Source organism: Streptopelia decaocto, assembly GCF_964273445.1.
Source record: "Streptopelia decaocto genome assembly, chromosome: 1".
NCBI classification, from domain to species: domain Eukaryota; kingdom Metazoa; phylum Chordata; class Aves; order Columbiformes; family Columbidae; genus Streptopelia; species Streptopelia decaocto.
In genome coordinates, this window is record NC_138663.1 from 191,540,141 (window position 1) to 191,563,255 (window position 23,115).

General features: G+C 42.1%; 1 protein-coding gene across 1 annotated transcript in view; it reads left to right on the forward strand.

Annotated features, from left to right (window-relative positions):
• MIPEP (mitochondrial intermediate peptidase) overlaps window positions 1–6,874 on the forward strand; it is a 77,141-nt gene extending 70,267 nt beyond the window's left edge. Inside the window, exon 19 of the mRNA XM_082044690.1 lies at window positions 6,622–6,874. Coding sequence (XP_081900816.1) covers window positions 6,622–6,716 — 95 coding nt within the window. The 3' untranslated portion in view covers window positions 6,717–6,874. The remainder of the gene's footprint in view (window positions 1–6,621) is intronic.
• Window positions 6,875–23,115: the final 16,241 nt, after the last annotated feature.

Here is a 23,115-nt window from a genome sequence, read left to right on the forward strand (position 1 = left end):
CCAATGATAGGCCAAGGGGCAATGGATACAAACTGGAGCATAGGAGGTTCCACTTAAATATGAGAAGAAACTTCTTATTGAGGATGACAGAACACTGGAACAGGCTGCCCAGGGGGGTTGTGGAGTCTCCTTCTCTGGAGACATTCAAAACTCGCCTGGACACATTCCCGTGTAGCCTCATCTCGGTGTTCCTGCTCTGGCAGGGGGATTGGACTAGATGATCTTTTGAGGTCCCTTCCAATCCCTAACATTCTGTGATTCAGTTTATGCCCATTGCCTCTGGTCCTGTCACTGAGCAACACTAAATAGAGCCTGGCTCTGTGTTCTTTGCAGTCTCCCTTCAGGTATTTATACTCGTTAATAAGACCCCCTGAGCTTTCTCTTCTCCAGGCTGAACAGTCCCGTCTCTCCCAGCCTTTCATCGTAGGAGAGATGCTCTGGTCACTCAGTCGTCTTGGTGGCCCTTTGTTTGAGTCTCTCTAGTATGTCCATGTCTCTCTTTGTACTGAGGAGCCCAGCATCAGACCCAGCACTCCTGGTGTGGCCTCACCAGAGGCCAGAGGAGAAGGATCCCCTCCCTTGATCCGCTGGTGATACTTTGCCTGATGCAGCCCAGGATGCCATTCACCTTCTTTGTGGCAAGGGCCTGTTGCTGGCTTCTATTCAACTTGGTGTCCACCAGGACCCCCAGGTCCTTTTTGGACAAGCTGCTTTCTTGTTGGGTGGCCCCCAGCATATGTTCATTCTTGGGATTGTTCCTCCCTGAGGTGCAGGACTTTGCACTTCTCTTTTTTGAGCTCTGCCCCATCCAAATCAACCCAATAGTGACCCCCATGATACACCACTAGTCACTGGCATCCAACTATACTTTGCAGCACAGATCACTCCACTCCGGGCCTGGCTGTTCAGCCAGTTTTTCAATCCATCTCCCTGTCTGCTCATCCAGCCACTACATCGACAGCTGCTCTGTGGGTTTCTTAAGGGAGACAGTGTCAAAAACCTTGCACAAGTGTAGGTTGACAATATCCACAGTCTTCCCTCATCTGCCAGGCCAGTAGTTTCATCATATAAGGTTATCATGTTGGTTAAGCATGACTTGCCCTCAGTGAATCCTTGCTGAATATTCCTGATGATTTTGTTGTTGTTCATGAGCCTGGAAATGGTTTCCAGGCTTAGCTGCTCTGCTACCTTCCTAGGGACAGACATGAGACTAACCAGCCTGTAGTTCCCTGAGTTCTTCTTGAATATAGGAGTTACATTTGCTTTTTTCCAGTCTTTTGGCACTTCTCCCAGTGGCCATGATGAATCAAAGATTACTGAGAGTCACCTTGCAATGCCATCTGCCAGCTGCCTTGGCACTCAGCATCCCTTCAGGGCCTGTGGGTTTATGTATCCTCTGACACCCAAGCGTACATCTCCTTTGCTTCAGATTACCCCATTGGCCACTTTTATGTTCTGAATTTCACTTTTATACTCTGAATTTCTTTAATGTTGCTTTGAAAAGAAAATTTAGAAGGTATTCAAGATAATAAAAATAACCAGAATTCATCAGCAGGTTCCTTGCCTGTAAGTATTGTGATGTTCATCTATAGGCAGTACAAAACTTAAACAACCATGCTTGAATGACTCCCTGAAAATGAAATTGAGGTGACTCAGGTCTTTTGACAAGTTAATAATTTGATTGTTTGTTTGGGATTATTTGAAGTTAAATCATAGAACACACATGATGGAAAAGCTTATTATATGTTTATACTTAATTGCTCTGTAGTTATTACAAAAATTGAGAATTTAAGGAGAAAAGTAAGAACAGTTACTTGTTCTTTAGTTTGTTTAAGTTCCATAAGCTTCTGACTCCTTTTGCTGCATTTTTTCTTTTCATCCCGGATGTTTCAGAATACTTGATTTCCATCTTTTGTTTATTTTCATCAGTTGCAAAACTGTGCTCCCATAGCAGATGACCAAACGGGTTCCTGATTAAACACAGATTGCACCACACTTAAAAGCTTGTTGATTTTACTGTTCTTCAGAGAAAGAGTCCGGATTCTGTGCCCACTAGTGCCATATTTCAAAAACCTTAAGTTCTGTGGCTGTTATTTCAGACGTGTTTTTTATATAACAAAATGCACTTGTACAAGTCTGATTTCTGGAGGCACGTATGTAGCCTCACCCTTGAAGTGAGCCTCACCCCGTATCTCATTGTGAAGTGAGCCATGTTCATTGACTGAAAGCAGATAACTTAACAAGTACATTTCATTTATGCAGTTTCTTTGTTAGGATTTTTGTCTCAGAAGCTATCTATTGTCTTTCTTTTGTGTTTGGATATGATCCTACCTTTTCATCTTTCCCCACATGATTCCATAGACGTACTGATTGGGGAAGATAAAGGATTTGACCTGCCATCCAGTGGAGTTACTGACAAGACTCCTGTTTGGACTAGTCTTTAATTAGAAAACACAATACACTTTTCTGTTGTTGTTTTCATTTCATTCTCTTGGCATTTGTTTCCATTAAAAAAAAAAAAAAAAAAAAAAAAGCTTTATGAAACCTTTTTTAACATGTTCTGAAGTGACCTATTTTACTCCTTTGATAATCTCCAAAATACAGAAATGGTTGTAAATATGGATAGCAAGAGCAATTAAAAATGAGTGAACAATGCTTTATCCAAGAGGCTTCCTTTTTTCTTTTCCCCCCAATCCCCTTAGAAAATACAGTTTGAGAAAAACTTGATGCCTCTGTCATTTTGGGTTGGCCACATGGCTCTTTCAGACCCTCTCCTTCTCAGAACTGTGTGGCATTAGTGATTCCAAATTCCTTTAAAGATACATAGTGCAGGTGTCCCTTGCCGGTCCAGTTGTGTGCTGGCTGCAGGTCTGAACAAGATTCAGGTGTGCACCATCCCTCCCTCTCTCCCTTGGCACTCCTGACTGGAAGGAAACCCAGGTGCACAGGCAGAAAGTGAATTGCAGTGTGAAAAGTACTGGGTTGGATGATCTGGGAACTGAGAGAGTGGAATAGATCCTGGAATGTGCTGCTCCTGCAGTTTTGATGCACTCACATTGCCCTTTGGGTCTCTGAAGAAGACCTTGTGCGAAATACATGTGAAGTTTTTGTTCTCGATTTGTTAATGCTGTGTTATATTGCAGACAGACATTCAGTTGTGTACATGGTAATCAAACCAACTGAATCTGTAAATAAACATGCATTTGCTCCCGTGCAGTTTGAAAATTTGTTTTTCCATGCCTCAAATTGTATTTCATGAAATAATGATGATTTGAAGAGGCTGTAAAAATCTTCAGATAATGATTGTGTGTCTCTTTGAAAGTATAAGGAATATGCATAAATCCTAAAACTGATGCAAATGGCAACATATGTTAACTCAAACTACATGGTCCCAAAGTAATTAGTGTTCCAAAGGGACAGAGGCCAAATTTTGCCACAGGCTTTGTTCTTTGCCCAATTTCAGTGATTGTAGGTTATAGCTAAGCTGTCTCTCAAAAGGGTGTGGTTAACCACAGCGCTGTAATGTGAAAGAAAACTTCAAAGCAGAGCAGATAAGCTATGCAGTTGCCTTAGGCTTGGGAGAGACCGAGCTGAAATAGGAGTTGGGCTGAATGTATAAAATACACTCCTAGATTTTAAAACTACAACCTTCAGACCTTGTGGACATCTTACTAAATCATTTAGGCTGAAGTGCTGAGTACTGACAATATATCAAAGCTGATCTTGCTTTAAAGTTTACAGGAGTTTAAAGGGAGACATGACCATTTTTAACACATCTGGGTAGAGTAAGAGGTTAAAACACAGAAATGCCATCAGTGTCTGTTTCTTTTGGAGTTGTCTGCTCTAAAATCTGTGGTTATTTATTTCATAAGTGCATGATCATTTTACTGCAGTAGGAGTTCTTCAGCAATGACCTCAGTTACTCTTCATCCTTCCCTTGCAAAATCAAATTTTACTAGTGTCTGCTTCTGATGTCAGTGATGGGAAAATAGCAATGCAGTAGACCAGTAAGGCAAGAAATCTGTTTGTGTTATTGGAAGTTTGAAGTACTGGGTAGGAGTTCATTTGACATCACTAGTGCCAGAAAGATTTTGAATTTTCCTACATATTTAAAACAAACTATGTGAAGTCTAAACAAATGCAGTTTGTAGCACGTTTTGAGTAAGATTTGAAAACACATGATTCAGCTGCACTAAAATTCATTCGAGGGTACTGTAGTTAATTATGTTTCTTTTATTCATTTTGTAATATCCAGGGTTGGAAGGTTTTTGTTATGATTTACCATTTTTATGTAAGAGGGAAATTAAATCTATTTGAAGATAATCCCAGCATCAGTCTCTTCCCCCTCATCATTATACTGTTAGCTTTCCTTCTTTTGCAACATTCTGATAGTCGTAGTTTAAAAAATTGTCCCCAGCAGAATAAGTTTTAGTGTGTCAAATGAATTGGCTAGGCATTATCCAGGCTGGCTCTTTTTCATAAAGTCAGTATTGGAAGTGTGGTTTTGTATTTTGGGGCTTGGAGAGTCGTGGTTATGTCTGTTGTGGCCATCTTTATATACTGTCTGTGCAGCATTAGTCATCCCTCCATAGAAAAGGGCGTATTGGCTATAGAAAAACTTTCTTGTATAAAACCACATCTTAAAAATTGAAAGGAAGGAATAATTTCACCAACTTGAAATTTTTATACCTGAGTTATTCATCTAGGTTTCCTTTCTGGGATACAGGGAAAAGTAGGTTCTTCATAGGCACAACTCATCATAGAGGCCAGATGAGGGGCACCTGTGAAAGTCTTCCCACTGTTCAGTCTATAGAAATAGAGCCAGTTAGCTCAGATGTAAATGTCTGGGGCAAAATGAGGCCAAAGAAAGGCGAAATGAATTGCACTGTTGGGACTGGACTGCTCCAGCTGAGTTTAAGGTGAAGCTCCAGAGTCATGCATGCCAGTACATGTTCCAGTGGGCTGCCGTCCATGTCACCTTTCTAAGGCATTCTCTCCACTTCTGAGAAAACTTTGGGAAAATAGTAGGAGTTTTAACTGGTTGTTAGGGAGCAAATATGCATGTCCCCCAGCCAGGAACCAGAGAGGGGGAGTCTGCAAGAGGCCGTGGCTCTCTGGGGAAGGCAGATTAGTTGCTGGTATCTGGACACATCTGTTTCTCAGCCCAGCATATAGCAAGTCATTTTTCATTGTGAACTAGGAGTAATTCCACAGCAATTTTACTTACATTAGAGTAGATGAAAAGTTTACTAAGTATTTGGAAATATTAATTCTGTTCTCTTTCATTCTGAAAATAGCTTGATGCAAACTTCATTTAACAGCATTTTGGTCAACCTATATATAGTTAGATATTTGTTTTCCTTTAGTGTTCAGTATTAATCTACTGGGTCATGGCCATTTGTGATGACGCATGCGAAATGTGTTTAACTCAGATTGAAATGGGACTCTGCGAGGTCTTAGCAAGAGCATTATTTTTGGTCACATAAAAAATAACCTCAAGCTGGTCTGTTACCTGGTGGGTTTTGAATCATTGTGTTGCAGTGAAAGATTCCGGTCTTTTCACAGCATGCAATTATAATTTCCACTGAAAGCAAATATTGTTGAGGATGTGAAAGAATATAAAATTATGTTCTGTAGGTAGGCTGATCAGAAAGGGTAGAACAAGGTTATATTTACATTGGCAGTTGTCAGAAAGAACAGATCACTTCAAAGAAGTACGAAGATTAAATTTTACATTATTTGGCAGCTGCACTGTTTTTTTTTCTGGTACAAGTAATGCAGTAAATTTCCATATATAATCTTGAAAATGTTAATAGCAGTGAAAAGACCCACATTAATGTAATGTTAAATACAAAGAAACATCTGAAAATAATTTACAGTATATATTCCCATGCTTTCTAAAGACTGGGATTCTAGGGAGGAAGGTGTGAGACTTTTAGTTGGTCTGCTTATAGAATTACCTGACAAAGCATTTAAGTGTGATTCTTCATTATGCTAGTTTCCCTGTCTGTTATTCTCTAGCCATCTGCTACAGCTAACATATGCACTAGTAACAATTCTTAATAAAAGGTAAAGTCTTGGTGCTGTGAAAAGGCAAAACTAACAGTGCAGTGCACTGAAAATGCATTTGTTTAAGTATGTTTCATGCCTTGTTGTACATTTCAGAGATATTTGTACTTTGAATACTAAATAAAATGTTTTTAAGGTGAGTAACACTTTGAGAAAATATGGGATTTTTTTTTTTCTGGCTCAGTGAGACCTGAGACTCAGCAGATCAGGATTAAGATACCCACTCAATCATGGATTTATTCCCGTCATTTGGAAATGACAGTCTGTGGCTACATTACTTTAAAATGCTTATAATTCCCTGCTAAAGCAAGATTGTGATGATAAAAATCAATTAACAATCTTGAAACCTGTCAACTCTGTGATAACGTGTAACAGGTAGCTTGAAGAAATTAAATAATCCCTATACATTGCTTGTATTTCTCGACAAAGAAACACGGTAGCCATTTCTATCATATCATGACATTAAAAGTTAGTTAGCAATAAGCGTTGTTATTAACAAAGCTTTTAAGGTCACAGTATTCTTGCTAAGAGTCTGTTCTCTTGGTTTTGCAGGTATGCTTCAGAAATCACCTTCAGTGGAAGATTTTGTGGATGCCCTTGTTTCAGACTTAGACCAGGACTTTGAAACATTTTTCATGGACTCCTAAAAATGTTCTTCAGAATTGAAGTATTTTATGGAACATTGCATACATTTTCATAATTGTGGATACCATATTGTTGTGACTGGTTTTGCTTCTTGGTGAACGCTTGTAAAAGTTTGAATATTCATGTTGGTGGAATAGTAATAAATAATTCCATTGAATCACCTGGTTTCGTTTATGAAGATGATGGCTTTCCTTTGTGTAGAAACTTAAGCATGGAATTTGAGAGAACAAATCCTCTTACTTTACTGTTAGAAAATTTGATGTTGTTGGAACAGCTGGTTAAATGGCAATTGAACTCATCTTCAGGGTGAGTGGAGTGATATGAATGATCTTTTGATAGGCACATTGGATTCAGTATTGGAACATAGCTAGTGAGTGTCACGACCCAGAACTGGGTCTTTCTCACATGCTCGTGGATATTCTTTAAACTCGTTTAACCCTGTCCCTTGCAGGAATCCCCTATTGGGGAAAAGCAAATTGTGTTTGCAATGGGGAGGAAATTGGAAAGAAAGATAAAGTGGAAAACTGGGAACTATATTTGAGGTAGTGAACAAAAAGATGGGAGAAGAAAAACTGTAGTCATACAGGTACGTGGTGGAAAATGTTAGGGCGTGGAAGAAAGATAATCTTGCAACACAAAAAAAAAAAAAGAGAGATGAAAGAGTAAAATAGGTACCGCATGAGTGTTTCCTAGCGGATAACACGGAAGGTAGCCATGCTTTGGTAATTGTGTTGATCCAGTGGGTATATGTGTGACCGTGTTTGTAAGTAGAAATAGTATCTTTTGTTATACAGAGCCATTGAGCTGGTCTTCTTCATGTTTGGAACAGAACAGCAAACTTCAAAGTTAAACACAAAAGATGGACCGTTCTTTGTATCAGGTGCATAAAATGGTTGGGAGGAGGAATGGAATTTACAAGGTGCCATAAAACGGGTCTTGCTATTGATTTGGTAGTTTTTAAAACATCCAACAGAGCTAGTGTTCTAGTTGCTCGGCTTATCCTTTGCAGATCTTCCACTGATCTTCAGTGGTCAGGGGTCAGCAATTGTTTTCTGAGGAGTATTCTCCCATTATCTGGGTCCTGTTGTCCTTTTATCTGTTATCTAGGCATGTTTGTTTTATTGTGTAGTGGTGGTTTAGTTTTGTCACCGTTACTTTAAAGGCTTTACTGGATGAAGTCTGTCGTGTTTTGGTGAATACGGATTTGTGGGCGTATTGATGATTCCGTTGCAGAGAACCATTACTGTGGAAATATGTTGACAACATTGCTGCAAAGGTATGGCCTGAATCTGGTCCCTGCGTGTTTGTTCACATGGAGTTTACTTTTAATGATGAGTGGATGAGTGTTGGGGAACTGTTTAAAATACAGGAAAGCAGGTTTGGGGGGAAGGACGACACAAAATCATTCAAAACAAATATGTTTTTCCAGAATAGGCTGGAGCATTTTAAGGTTGCACATTATATAGTGAGGGATGAACATGAGAAATATTACTGGTGGGGTTTTGTTTTTCTCTTGAAGTAAATAATGAAATGGTATTGGAGTGCCTACTAGAAAAAAAACAAAAAAAGTTGACTTTTTCTTGAGAAATGGCTTTGTCTTTTTGAGGTCCTCTCTAGGTTGTTACAAAAGGTATTGGAAGTATCCTGCTCAGCAGAAAGGCAGTGGAAGAGACAAGTAAGGAAGAGAACCAAGGTTGACAGATGTGGGCTAATAGCTGGGTGAGGAGCAAGTGAAGAATAAAGATGAAGGTTACCTAAAAACATGGATGTTTGAGAAGGGATAAATAAGACGAGGAGCTGATTGGATGATTTGGCCCTTTTTTAGCAGAGTTTGTGCTATTTGGTATAATTTTATATTTTACCCTATTTTTTCACTTTGTCTATTTTTGCATTGTCTTGTATGAATAGTGCTGCCATTGTATTAGAACTGGGTTATGACATTTTTAGATACGAAATGTTTTGATTAAACAGTCGCAGGTGTATTTTTAGACATGTATCACAACAAGGCTTCTGTGCTGTATGTCTGACTGGCTACATTCTGTATCTGCAGTTGGTCCCACTGAGGAGCAAATGAATGGTTTCACTTATCGAACTAGGGTGGTATTTTGCTGGCATTTAAGTGATTAGAATAAAACCACAAAACCTAAACAAATTTGAATTTAAGTGTGAGTAAAAACACATTGTGAAGATGAGAAGCTCTCAAAAGGAAGCAATAGCTCATGAACATAAATTTGACAGCCCCTCATAGAATATTTAATTGAAGTATGTTTTAAAGGGAATTCAAGGGTGTTGCTAAGGGAGCCTTGTGGTGTTTATTGCCTGCTTTTTGTACTGGAGCAAGCTACCAATAATGTTTATCTGGAGTTGGCACATGTTGAAAGATTCATTGTGACAAAAATAACTTAGCAAAAGGAAATCCTAGTGCTGACATGGCCCTGGGAGCACTATGGTAAAGAAAATAAAGCATCGTAATTGGCGAAATTAGCAGAGTGATTAAAATCAAGAGATTAATTTGAAAGAAATGCAAGTGATGCTGGTTCTAGAGTGTAGATACTTTATCAAAATATATGTAGTAGTCACACCATTTTATGCCCTTGGCTACTACTGCTTCCTTAATTCACTGTCTCATTTGATCCTTCTTTAAACAACAGTCTTTTCAAGTTTTCATCAGAGTGATGTCAAACACCTTCCTAATACTGAAATCAGATATAGCTAAAGAAAGGAAGAAAATCTTGTCTTTTGCCAGAGCACAGCAGACTTCAGCTTGTTGTTGCAGATTCATAGCTCTTGGGACCTTTGACAAAAGTGGGAACTGGTAGAAAAATATAAGTCAGAATGACAGCTCCATTTTTGGTTGGTTGGTTGGTTTGTTTGTTTGTGAAGAAACTCTGTTGATTCCACTAATTTTTTATTTATGAAATAACCTTGGAGGATTGAACAGTAGTTGTGATTAAGCCTCTTGAGAACATATCACATCACCACTACCATGCTTACTACAGAAAGGGAAATTAATTTTTTTCTCTTTTTGGTAGTTTCTAAAAGTGCTTCCAGTTGTTCAAGTGTCTGATGCTTTTTCCTTTCTTTTTTTAACATTTTATTTTTATTTTTGAAAGACTTTTATTTTCCAGCAAATATGTGTACTTTCAGTAATGTGAGACCTTTCTTGTGACCAGCAGTGTAGCTCTTCTTAAATGTAAAAACCACTGTAATCCCTTTCCAGCATTCCATATTTTCCCACTGGGGCTGCTGAACGAGCTATCCAAAAGTTGGTTTTCTAATACTATAGCTCAGCGTCACGCTCTTAATCTGAAATTCTACTATGTTTTGGATTTTAGCTGCTACAGAAAATAAGTAGTGAACATCTTCAGAAGAAATTATACCCTTATGCAATCCTGAAATAATAACACATAATTAAGACACATCAGAAAAACATGTGGATTACGTTTGACCTGAGGTGTCAACTCTTTTTCATGTTTGATTTGATTATTTTTCTGATTCACTTAAGATAGACTGGAATATTGCTTAATAATTGCTTTCTGGTGACATAAATGCAGGTGGTGCTGCATGGAGTTCTCTGAACACCTTACCAAGAGAGGTAACAGGAGCAGAGGGCAGCAGCTAAGTGAAGAAGGCAGGGAAGAGAAGGGAAGCAGAGCAAGGAAAAACTGAACAGAGATTAGAAACCAGGCATAAAAAGGGCTTGATACAGAAGCAAAATGACCTCTGAGATAAAAACTTGGGGAGAATAAAAGAGGGTTTTCTTTCCAAAGCAATAGCTCGAAAATGGAAATGACAACACTGTCAGGAACAGAGAAAGCAGAGGTGTTCAAAAATATTTCTGCTTTGTCTTCAGTGGAAAGCCAGATGGAGGAATTCATGTGTTGATAAAAAACTTTCAATGGAGCAGCTTGTACAGTGGGTCAGACTTCAATCAGCATGCAAAAATAAAAAACGAATATATCTCAAAGTAATGGAGCATAGTGTCATAGGTGATACTAGAATGGAAATGAAGAGTGTAGGTCATAACACAGCAATATTGATGGCTCGTCAAATATGCATTTCACTTTATCAGAAGATTAACAAATCTTAATTGTGATACAGAAGCAGAAATTTGGAAGGTTGAGCACTGGTCTAACAACAAGTGTTTAACAGGAGCTGGTAGCTAAAAGTTTAAATTAGACAAATTTTCCTGTAATTTATTTTTTTGACAGCAAGGACAACTGGGCACTGGAACACACGTGAAGGATGGCGCTGGGGCTGACTGGCCAGCACTAGAAGCGTACATCAAAACTGGACAGTTTTCACAAAAATATTCCCTAGTTCAGATTAGTTCAGAGAAGCCCTGAACCCTTAGTTATGCCAGGGGACAGCCATCTTTTCTGGTTTTACGAGCTATGAACAGAGTGTCTTTGGAAGGTTTTGCCAGGAGGGCAGCAAGTCCCGCTGGCTGGGTGACTGTCCTGCTGACGGCATCACGGCTGGGGAGGAATTCACCAGTGGAGAGCTGGAAAAGTGATGTGAGCCAAAGCACCTCCTCTGCTTGCCGGGACGTGGGAGGCCCTGTGCATCTGCTGCTTCAGATTGCTTCTGGGCACGGGACTGGAGATTTTCTGTTCCCAGAGCCAGCGATTTATTTATGTGGTGTCAGGAATGAGTTCAAGTGAGTGCTTTACCCTGGCAGATTTGCAGTCTACCAAAAGGGGAATATAACATTAAAATTAGGAGACTTAAATAAGTCGAGAATTGAAAATGCACGACTGCAGAAAGCAAGCTCACGGATTTCCCTGGGAGAAGGATCGTGGGAGAACAGCTAGCGTGCTCGGGGAGGAGAGGGAAGGAGATAAAAGATAAGGAAGAACAAACCAGCCCCAGGACTGCCTGTCGGCCCTTCTGATCTTCCCTGGGCTGAGATTTGTTTACCTTTAAAGTCAGCTGCGGCTGCTCTGCAACAGATGGCTCTTTCCACGGAGCGCGGCGGCACGCCGGGGCTGCGCGGTTGTAGGAAATCGTTACGGCTTGTTGATCGGAGGAAGTATCACAAAAATCTGTTAAAGACAAAACGCTTAAACCAGAAGCAAAGTGCTGATAAAGATCTGACAGGATGACTAGGTGGTGCTCTGCTGGTGTGTAGATCTGAAATCACAGAGGAAATGGGGTGGGATGCTTCTTGCCAAGTAGTTGTCTATGAGCCTGTTGCCTCTAAGGCAACTTGTAGTGGGTGAAGGTTGCCATTCCAGCTGCCTTCACGCCTGATGAGAAGAAACAGGCACCTTCAAAATCGGACATATCCTGCCTGTCATAGGATGGGGTGAACCAGCTCTTCAACATGCCTCTTTGTTGCTCCTGGAACTACATAGAGAGCACAGACGGCTCCAATTTAAGTGTCGGGAATCCTGTTTTAAAGTCAGAATACCTCAAAATGCCAAACTTACTCTCTTTTCTTTGACGTCACCATTTTTCCATCATCAAATACCACCATCATTTACTTTTCCTGCCTGTCATATATAATTGAATTTATACATTAATGATAGTATAATGTAGGACAATACTAAAATAGTTGCAGAAGATGCTTTTAATTAATCTTCAGGACATCTTGGGTCTTATGAAGTGGCTTTTGGTAGATGTTCCCCTGGCTCCATACAGCTCCCTCACTTCACTCCTTAGATACCTCCAGATGGCTCCTTATCCCTCTGCTTTTACAGCTGCAGTGGGGCATGACCCACGAGGTGGGAGTAGCTGAGGTTTTGGACTGTGACTGACTGGTGGTTGTGATCATATGGAATCATAGAATAATTTAGGTTAGAAGAGAACCTCAAGATCATTGAGTCCAACCATAACCTAACTCTAGCACTAAACGATGTCCCTAAGAACCTTGTCTAAATGCCTTTTAAACACCTCCATGGATGGTGACTCCACCACTTCCCTGGGCAGCCTGTTCCAGTGCTTCACAGCTCTTTCCGTGAAGAAATTTTGCCTAATATCCAATATGAACCTCCCCTGGCACGACTCAAGGTCATTTCCTCTTGTCCTTTCACTTGCTGCTTGGGAGAAGAGACCAACACCCTCCATGCTACAACCTCCTTTTAGGTAGTTGTAGACAGCGATAAGATCTTCCCTCAGCCTCCTTTTCTCCAGGCTGAACAGCCCCAGTTCCCTCAGCTGCTCCTCATCAGACTTGTGCTCCAGGCTCCTCACCAGCTTTGTTGCCCTTCTCTGAACTCTGTCCAGCACCTCAATGTCTTTCCTGTAGTGAGGGGCCCAAAACTGAACACAGAATATGAGTTGCAGCCTCACCAGTGCTGAGTACAGGGGGATGATCACTGCCCTGGTCCTGCTGGCCACGCTGTTCCTGATAACAGCCGGGATGCTGTTGGCCTTTTTGGCCACCTGGGCACACTGCTGGCTTGTGTTCATCCAGCTGTCAATCAACAGCCCAAGGTCTTTTCCACCAGGCAGCTTTCCAGCCACTCTTCCCCAAGTCTGTAGCACTGCCTGGGGTTGTTGTGACCCAAGTGCGGGACCCAGCAGTTGGCCTTGTTGAACCTTTTTCCTCACATCAGAGAAAAAGCACAACGGCAGCATGGTAGATTGTTCCCACCCTGCCCACAGCTGCTGCTGGCACATGCCCACGTAGCCTGAAGTACATCTCGTGCTTGAGCAGCATTTCTCACCTGCCTTCCCTGTGCCATGGGAGGTGAAAGTTGGGAGATATGGGCCTTGGGGAAATGCCCTGAACATGACCTGCTGAGAAGGGGAAGCATGGCCAAGCTGGGGCAAGTGGGGATGGATGAGCCCCTTTAGGTCACACGCCACAGGACAGCAGCTCCCAATACACCCCAGGCAGCTGGATCTCATGAATAATGGTAATTTATCAAGTGAGTGTTTGAACAGTGGCTCATCCCTTCAGCATGGTCAGAAACCTGTGTTTAGCTGATGTTTGCAGCAGCCCTTGAGGTAAGGGTTGGGCAAGCTCAGTGACCTCCTCTGGCATACTCACTATGGGTTAGCAGGGCAGTTGTTAAAAACAGAGTCTGTTTATTAATGGGACCCTTCAGAAGTGGTCACAAGGCTCAATCAGAGCCTGCTTTCAGTGTTCAAAACACATATGAAAGAAAAAATGCTTATAAAGTCTGAAGAGATTGCTGGTGTCACGTAGTGCACACTCCTACCAAGCTCACTTTCCTTCCTCATGAAGGTGGAATCAAGTTAACTCGCTTTGCAGCCCTCTGTATAGAGCCAAATCCTCATGCAGGGTAAATTTGCATAGCTCAAATGAAGTTATTAAAGGCCTATGTTATTTATATCTGTTGAGCATTTTCCCCAAGGACATTTGACAGGCATCCCAGCTCCTGGTAGCTGAGCCGCAGCGTCTGCTCTCAGCAGCCATGAGCTGCATGGAGGCAGCTTAGTTATTGACGGCCTGGGAGGAAATTAGTATTATCTTCAGCTTTGAACAGCTGATAATGCTGGAGTCCAGCAGTGATTGCATTTCTTCACATGGATTTTAGAAACTAAAAAGGCAGCAAAAATGCCATGAATGTCTTGGCTGACAATGCTACTCTTGACATACAGATGTGCGCAGTTGTCTATGCTTTAGTTTCCAGAAGAATAGAGTTGTAACAGAATCATTTTACAAGAGGGACCTGGGGGAATACATGTGATACAGAAACTTTTATAGCATACTAAAACTTCTATAAAACTAATTATATGTGTTATCAAAATGATTCATGCTAGCCATAGTAAATCCCATTCATTACAAATGAGAGTTGAAATTACAGTTCTCTGCCTCTGAAGATTTGTGCAAATAGTACACACTGTCGCTATGGGGTTGAAACAGGAATTCCCTGAGAACTGGAGATTTAATTGCCTGCTGCAAGAAAGCCCCTGTGCTATTCAGACCTGTCACCCAACTCAGCTGCCAGAGAACAGGTAAGTTCTGCTCTGACCTGATTCCTCACCATCCTCTGCAAATTTCCTTATTTTCCTGTAAATTTAATTTGCTGTCTTGCCCTGACACCTGCCCAACAAACATGTTCTTCAGGCATTGAGAAGTGCCATGTGTCTGTGGATGTTGCTTTTGCTGAAACTATTTAACATTGAAGGCCTTTTGCAAAACAGTACTGAATTGCTGGCGGTGTTTTCCCTGAGCAGGGATTTAGATAACTTGTTCTACGTAATCAAATTAGTTATCTCTGATTCAATCTGGTGTTTAAGCCAAATTCCCAAGACAAGGTCGTTTTAGTAGTTTGTTCAGTTTTTAATCTGTTTTCCAAGAAAATCTGCTTTCATTTTTTTCTTTCTTTGGTTTCTGACAGTCTCAAATGTGTATGAAAAACTGATGAAGGCTGGCTGAGTACAAGGAAATAGCTAATTTGGCATTCAGTTTCTTAATTTTGTGAGCTATTCTGTTTTCCACACCTTTCCCTTGGTCTGTCAGAAGTATCTGTTTAGCTGGTCTGAAGCCGGTGCCTCGCTGGCTTCATTCTGATTTTTTCTTCTTCCCTGCCTCATGTTTGTTTCTCACTCCATCTTGCAACTCCAGCTTTTTCTGTTTCAGTTGTGAAAAAAATACATTTCACCAACTAAAGTGGTCAGTAAAAGGTAAACTCTTCTTGTAGCTCATTCTCTGTGTGTTGGGACCCTTTGGGCCAACTGAACAAACACTTCAGATCCCGGTTGCTGCACCCTACCTAACAGGTCACTTTGGTGCAACCTGTTCAGAAGTGCAGGACTTGTTTAAATAAACTGAACCCTTGAGCTTTTCCCTTCCTTTTTCATTATCCACCTTGGGTTTTAGGCTGAAGAAGTGAGGCTGTGCACCTTGTATCGATGTCAGGACTGGGGAACGAGACAGTCCGAGCTCACATTATCCTCAGCTAGAGGTCCTTTGTTGCTTCGGCTCTGGGCAGAAGGTCCATCAAGAGACACACACGTGTGTTTTATTATCTCTGGTCGTCTGAAAAAAGTGTTTAAGGACCAAAGTTAGTAATATCTTGGGAGGCTTTGTTAAAAGTGAGAGCCATCCAGATAGCTGCTTTGTTTATCAAGAGCTGAAGCGGCAGTCACAGTATGTATGTGGAAATGGGAGACATATGAATTTGGAGCATGCCAGACATGGTTTGCAGATGCACCCTGCAGTACACGGCAGGCATGCTGCGGTTCATATCAGACCATCCCAGAACTGATTGAGAGTAAAACATGTCCCATCTATTAGACAATGCACACAGCAGATGAGTACAATGTGTCTAGTAGGAGTATTTCTATGGTGCCAAGACACTCAGGTGATGAAATGAGGTGGCTGATCCAAGTGTCTCCTTCCTGGATCCCCAAGTAGCAGCATTTTGCTGCAGACCTACGTCACCTGTCCAAGGGCTGGCAGCCAGCACACTGCCAACAGGCTGCCAGTGCCTGCCAGTGGGATTGAGAAGATGTGGTTTCAACTGCGGAGGCAGCTGACAAATTACTGTCTGTAGATGAATCTCTGAGCAATTAAAATGTGAATAAACCAGCTCGCAGTGGAAGGAGGCACTGGATCGCGCAGTGACCACTGTTTGAAAAAGAGTAGGTGTTAATACGCCCAGAGGTCATCTGGGGCAATTAATAGTCCTGTAACATCCCTTGGCAGGGCATGTGGCAGTCAAACCGGTATTTCCTTACTGCTCTGGAGCACTGGGGTGTTTGGCAGCAGCTGTAGCCACCACATCTCCCTCCACTTTCAGGGTCATCATCAGTGGGGCTGCTGAAATGCCATCCCTCCTGCGGGGACTGGAAGTTGTTCATAAGAAACTGGGCACTGGCAACAAGGAGGGGATGAAAAGGTCAATGACTGGTGGCTTTTCTAGGAGAGGGCTGTGCCTGGCGGGTTGGCTTGGCCCTGCTCTCACTGCTCAGAGGTGCAGCCATTGCATTAATGCCCCAAGTGCATGTATGTCTTCCACGGCTTCTCCTGTTGGCCTGGGTCTGGTCTGCCTCTTCCCTGTCTCCCAAAACGCTCGCACAGGTCCCACGGCAGGGATACCTGCTGTGGGGCCACCTGACCCCCTGTGTCCTGACCATCCCATCTTCAGGGTGTGCACAGATGGTTTTGGTGTTCATGCTGGTTGTCAGTCCAACATGACAGAAGCCCAGGGGATGAAATGGTGACAGTAAGGTGGGGAGCTGGAGGGAAAGTGGGTGTAACAGCACCATGCCAAAAGCCCTGGGCATGGAGAGATGTTTGAGGATCGAAAGGCTAAATTAGGGTGAAGGGTTTGTCTTTGCAGATGCCAGGTTCAAAAAAATTCAAGCTGGTGTGGCAGGGAGGAGGCCGTGGGTTGGAATAAGGACAGAAAAGAGAGAAGGGTGCACGAAATACGTGTATCATGACATGGCCTTGAAATGAGAGCTACGAAATGAGAGTTACAGTCCTGCGCCACCACTCCCGGTTACTGGCAGGTCTCTATCTTTTTATGTTTTAATATTGCGTGTGAAATCTTCTATACAGGACAGAGTCCAACAAAATGTGTGCATTTAAACATAACTTTTTCTGGGTAAAGCACAGTTTAGGTGGCTCAAGGGCCAAAGAACAACTGTTCATGGTCAGGCCAGGTCCATCTAGGAAAGTCCCTCTCCTAGCTTTTGCTTTGAATGGGTCATATCACAGCTTTGTTATCTTCAAGGGAAATCTGAAAAATGCTTCTGTGAAGCCCCATGCAAAGTCCATGTGTACTTTTAATTTAGATGGCCACAGCTGGCTGCTGGAAAGCTGGATTAAATCACTGACTGAAGAGTGTCTTTGTTTTTTTTTTCTAGTCTCTTGGTATGCTCTTGAACTGGTCAAAGGTGTAGGAAGGGCATCCAGACATTTCTAGGAGGAGAGGTAATAAATAAAATTGATTCATAAAATTATTATAGTGTCAAATAAAAATAATATCTTATTAGTGCAAAAAAGCGTAGTGAAAATGGTGCAAGGTTCCGAAGGGAGCATCCTTCTTCACAGTAACCACAACATGCTAAATGATAAACATTGTTGGCTTGCTCAGCTGGAAGTTTATAGTATTTAAATTATAATTACAGGTCTGAACTGTTCTCTACAGGATGGTGTAGCGGGATCAGCCAGCAAAGGAGTAGGTAATTAAAAGTCCATTATATTAAGCTGGTCCCTATGGGGACGTAGTGGTCATGACGAACACACTTGCTGTGGTCAGGTGCTCAAGTGCACTCAAATGCCTTTCTGAATTCAGGGCTGCTGAAGTGTGTTCTTATGAGTCAGTCTGAACTAAAGTGTGTCCGTGAGAGCTGCATTCATTCAAAAAGGAGAAGTGTCTTAAGCTCTAAGGAGGAAATTAAACCTTGCTGAGGCCAGCCAAGAACATTTTGAGATCTTTTAGTTTCGCTGGAAACATGTAAACCTGCATACCTGAGTCAGACACTTAAAAACTGTTTTCAGAAGCATTTTTACGGAGAAAGCCCCCATCACTGTCCCCATATATTCATAGCTGGCATATACATATACACACTTTAGACTCTTTCAGGAACTGTTCACCGTGCAGAGAAAACATGAAGAGTGAACTGAGGCACGTGGATCTGCAGATCTCACCCGGGAGCTGCACTGCACTCAGTGGGGATGCAGAATGTTCCTTTCTGTGCAGGGAGAGCTAAGAGGCGGGTAGTACAGTTTCATATCACAGTTCAGCACATTTTGACAGGGAAATGTGCTCTTCCTCAGCCTTTGATGGTGCCTGGGTTAGAAAAGTGTCCACTATCCTGCTGGTTAGCACTCCCAGTACTCACAAATACTGAAAAGGAAAAGGAAGATGACAGATCGCTAGTGAAGTCCCAAGACAAGTTCTAGCAAAATCCAGAGCTATGTTGCAGTGCTCCCAGGGCAGCTGTGCTGTCCAGCACTGACCACGTGCTGCAGCAAGGTGTTCCACACCTTCTTGTTCTGTAGCTCTACTGGAAGTAAACAGATGGCAAATTAGCCCTTAGGTGTTGCACTAAATTCAGGACTGAGGCTGAGCTCATGTAATTTATACATTGTTCTGGGCTCCTTAAAATCATTGCCATTACACTAATTTTTACACCCACGCTTTCTCTGTCTGCAGCCTTGCCCATCCTTTACTCATCACCTTGGAATCTGGCCCCCTCAATCTAAAAGAGAAAATGGGATTTACAAACCCACTCCCAGCTTCATACCATCATCTTCTCCTCCAGGTGCAGCCTTCTGCTTTTCCACCAGGCTGTGTACCTGCAAGGACTTCTTTAGCCTGGCTTGGACTCAGGGCTCTGCACAGAGCTGTCTTGGCCAATGTCAGTGCATGGGTGTTACACATAGATGATGAGTCTTTAGCTGGGATGCTGTACAATGGTGGCAGCATTTTCAGTCATTTCTGAGTCTGGATTTTCACACACCACATATCGATGAATTGATTGCAGCCAGGAATATATCCTCCAGCTGCTGGACGTCCATGAGCAATGTTAAGAAAAAGGCTCACTCACTGAAACTAGTTTGCAGTTTCCCACTCCATCACCTAATAAAGAGCCAGAGCCAAACAGACCAAGTGCAAATGCTTCTTTATGGTCAAATTTCATAACACAGCAGTACATTGTAATCTAGTGTGTGTTTCCTGTGTAAAATCCATTCACCCACTGGAAGACCATGAGCAAACACCAATAAAATTCTTAGCAAAAAAAGGAGGGTGGGGAGGTGGAGATGTCAATATAATACAGTATTTTTTCTGCTGCAGGAATGGATGGAGGAGCTGCTGTGTGCGATGGTCACAGCATGACTTGTGCATTCATCTGGACGAGGTGAGGAGCATCACACTGCAGAGGATCTGGATCTGCCAGGACCCAGCCCTCATGAGCTGGGCCTCTTGAAGGGCCCTTGTCAGGCCCTGTAGTTTTGTTCCATAAGTAAATGTAAAGATTGTAACAGTATAATATAAACAAAAAACAAACCAGACCAAACCCAAAAAAACCCAACCAACCAAAAAACAAAACCAAAAAACCAAACAAACACAAAACCAACCACCACCACCAAACCACAAATCACATTATCAGCCATTTTTACATACTCTCATTGTTAGCTCTGTCTCCCTGCTGTGACAAATTCCTTGTCTTTAGTTTTCACAGAGGGTTCTTGTGAAAAAATCCTGATCAGGGCATGTCCTTAAAAATCACCATTTTAAGCACTCAGCCACTATTTTCCTTTTTAGAAGCAGCTGTGCACAGATAGGAATCCAACCAAATAAATTCCCGGTAGGCTGGCTTTGAATTTGAGCTTGCTCTTTCTGAAAGTAAGCTTTACCCAGTGCTGCACTGGCCAGCATTTGCTTACTAGAGTTGGGTAGCTTTATTTCCCTCTCTTTTTTTGTCCTTTGCATTTATATAAAAACAGATCAAAGCCTTGGAGAAGCTTTTGTACATTGTGTTACATCTTCCACGTTCATTAAATGAAATCCACAATTCTGCATTCACGTGGCGATGGGGAGCGGACCAGCTCGTGGAGGGAGGAGAATGGGAAACAGAGACCTGGAGAAAAGAAGGCAAAGAAATATACCCCATAATTGCAGCAGTCATAAATAAGGCAGAATGGTAGGGAAGAGCCAGGAGGGGAAGCAGAAGAGATAGAGATATTCCTTTCCTGGTTGGAAAGAGCCTTCAGTGCCAGGCATCGGTTACTATCTCTGGCACTGGGCAGGGGATGGAGAGGGTGAACCCTTCTGAGTCAAGAATGAGGAGCAAATGCTGCATGTCTGCTTCACAAGACCAAATTTTTATGAAGAGCAAGAAGACAAAATGCCTGGGATGCTGGCAGGGTGACTGTAAAGATCAGGAGAGTTTTTCTTCCTACTTGTGTTCCTGTGCAACCCAAGGTTATTTAGCTTTTGTACACAAATGGAAACTTTGCTGAATAAGCCTCCAGTATAATTCTTTATGAAGGTTTTTTCTCCTGTCTCTGTCTTCTTTTTTGTTTGTTTGTTTTGTTTGTTTGTTTGAACTACCCATAAGCTGTGATTCAATGACAGATTTCTAAAGAACAGGTTGTTGGTGCTGGTTGGGGTTGCTCTGGTCAAAGACACGTCTTAATTTGGTCTGGGCTGCTTCCTGACCGAGGGGACAGAGCTGCAGAGAGACACGCTGGTAACAGTGTGAACCAGCATCTGATTCCCGGGCTGTCTTCTGGGCGGCTTTAGGGTAACCGCATTTCTTTTCCATGAGAAAATGAAACTGTAGTCTTAACACAGAATCACAGAATGTCAGGGATTGGAAGGGACCCCAAAAGATCATCCAGTCCAATCCCCCTGCTGGAGCAGGAACACCCAGATGAGGTCAAACAGGAATGTGTCCAGGTGGGATTTGAATGTCTTCAGAGAAGGAGACTCCACAACGCCCCTGGGCAGCCTGTTCCAGTGTCTGTCACCCTCACTGAGAAGAAGTTTCTTCTCAAATTTAAGTAGAACTCCTTGTGTTCCAGTTTGAACCCATTACCCCTTGTCCTATCATTGGTTGTCACCGAGAAGAGCCTGGCTCCATCCTCGTGACACTCACCCTTTATATATTTGTAAACATTAATAAGGTCACCCCTCAGTCTCCTCTTCTCCAAGCTAAAGAGACCCAGCTCTCTCAGCCTTTCCTCATAAGGGAGATGCTCCACTCCCTTAATCATCTTTGTTGCCCTGCGCTGGACTCTCTCCAGCAGTTCCCTGTCCTTCTGGAACTTATGGGCAGCTTGTGAGTAATAGTGACTTAAGCAAAAATTGAATAAAGTTTTTTGGGTTTTTTTGGGTTTTTTTTTTGGTCAAAAAATAGGTAATGGTGAAAAGAACAGAGACTGGCAGGCATTTAAATCCTCCAGCTTTTCCAGCATGAAGTGTAACAAGGCCAAACTGAAAGGTAACTTCTACTCCCTAAGGTCAGGTGGGAATTGCAGGAACATTCTCAGAGCCACAGCAGCTGTAGACCTTTAACTAGATGCAAAGTGTGCAAGCAAACATTAGAAAGCAGATCCAAGAAGGCTTTGAGCCCAAAACCTTTAATTATTTTTCCTTCCTCCCCCTCAACTCACAGAAGATATTAATTTCTTTTCACTTATAGCTTTCAGCTACTGCAGCTGCAACACTGATACATCTGCAGGAGGTGCAATATTGCATCTTTGGCAATCTTTGTGCTTCTAAGCACAGTTACAGCTGATCTCTGCACAGCTGAGAGACTGGTGGGGGGAATTCAGCTGTGACGGTGTGTGCTGGATGCAGCAATGCTGTGTCCTGCTCTCCTCTGGCTTCTGCAGGCGCTGCTGCTGCTTCCCCACCGCCCCCATCCACCCACTGCAGAAAGGCAGTAAGAAGACATCTTCACTAGGAGCAGAAAGCATCTGGCTGTGAAGGCAACAAGACCTCCTCAGTGATATTCTGTGTATTAGGAAACATCATCTGGCAGACAGATATTTTCAGGAATCTATTACAGCACTTGCCAACACCTTGAGTAAACTCCAACGCTATCTGTCTGTTGTGGAAAGCCACAGGAGAGGTAATTTATGGCATTCTTGCAGCCCCCATAGCCTGGCTGAACTAATTAGAGAAAGGGCTGAACCCACACGGCTTGCTTCTTTTAACCCATCAGTGAAATAGGTATTTTATCATCTAAAGGATTTATAGTTTCTTCTGCCTGAGTCCATCTGTCCTGCTAGTTAAAGGCCAATTTATGAAAATAACTTTGAGGCAGTTCTTGTCTGCATAAATGGACTAATCCTCCTTGAGTAAAAACAACTAACCCTCCAAAGCTTAAAATGTATTTAAAGATAGATACAACTTCAATTAATATGGAGGTTTTCCATTTATTGACGGTTTAACATTGAGGGTAACTGCACAAACCCTCTTGGAGAAAATACTCTTATGTGACATTCCACAGCATTTTGCCATCATGTGAATCTTTTTTCAAACAAGGAATATTTTCTATTCATAGTGTCAATATGTGTAGATGTGGTGTTGAGGGGTATGGTTCAGTGGTGGACTTGGCAGTGTTAGATTGGACTTGATGATCTTAAAGGTCTTTTACAACCTAAATGATTCTATAAAAATATCAAAAAACAGTGAGGAATTTTGACAAAGTGTACCACGAGTCTTATTTGGTGAACGTTATGGGCCTGTTTTGCTGTCTCAGTAGGAAAGATATTCTCACTCTTGCACAGATGCGGTGTCACCTTAACCTCTATTGTTGAACATCCTTAGCATTAAGGTTTAATAAAGCTGAAGCTATGAGTTACTAATGATAAAGGAATTCAACTATTGTTGGGTCTAACAACATAAAACAGCATCAGGTTGGTCAACAACTTCCTTTTTTGTCTTGGAACAGGGTCAACCAAATGGCCGAGCCAATACTGGCTGTTGAGTTTCCAAAGGTTAAATTCAACTACCA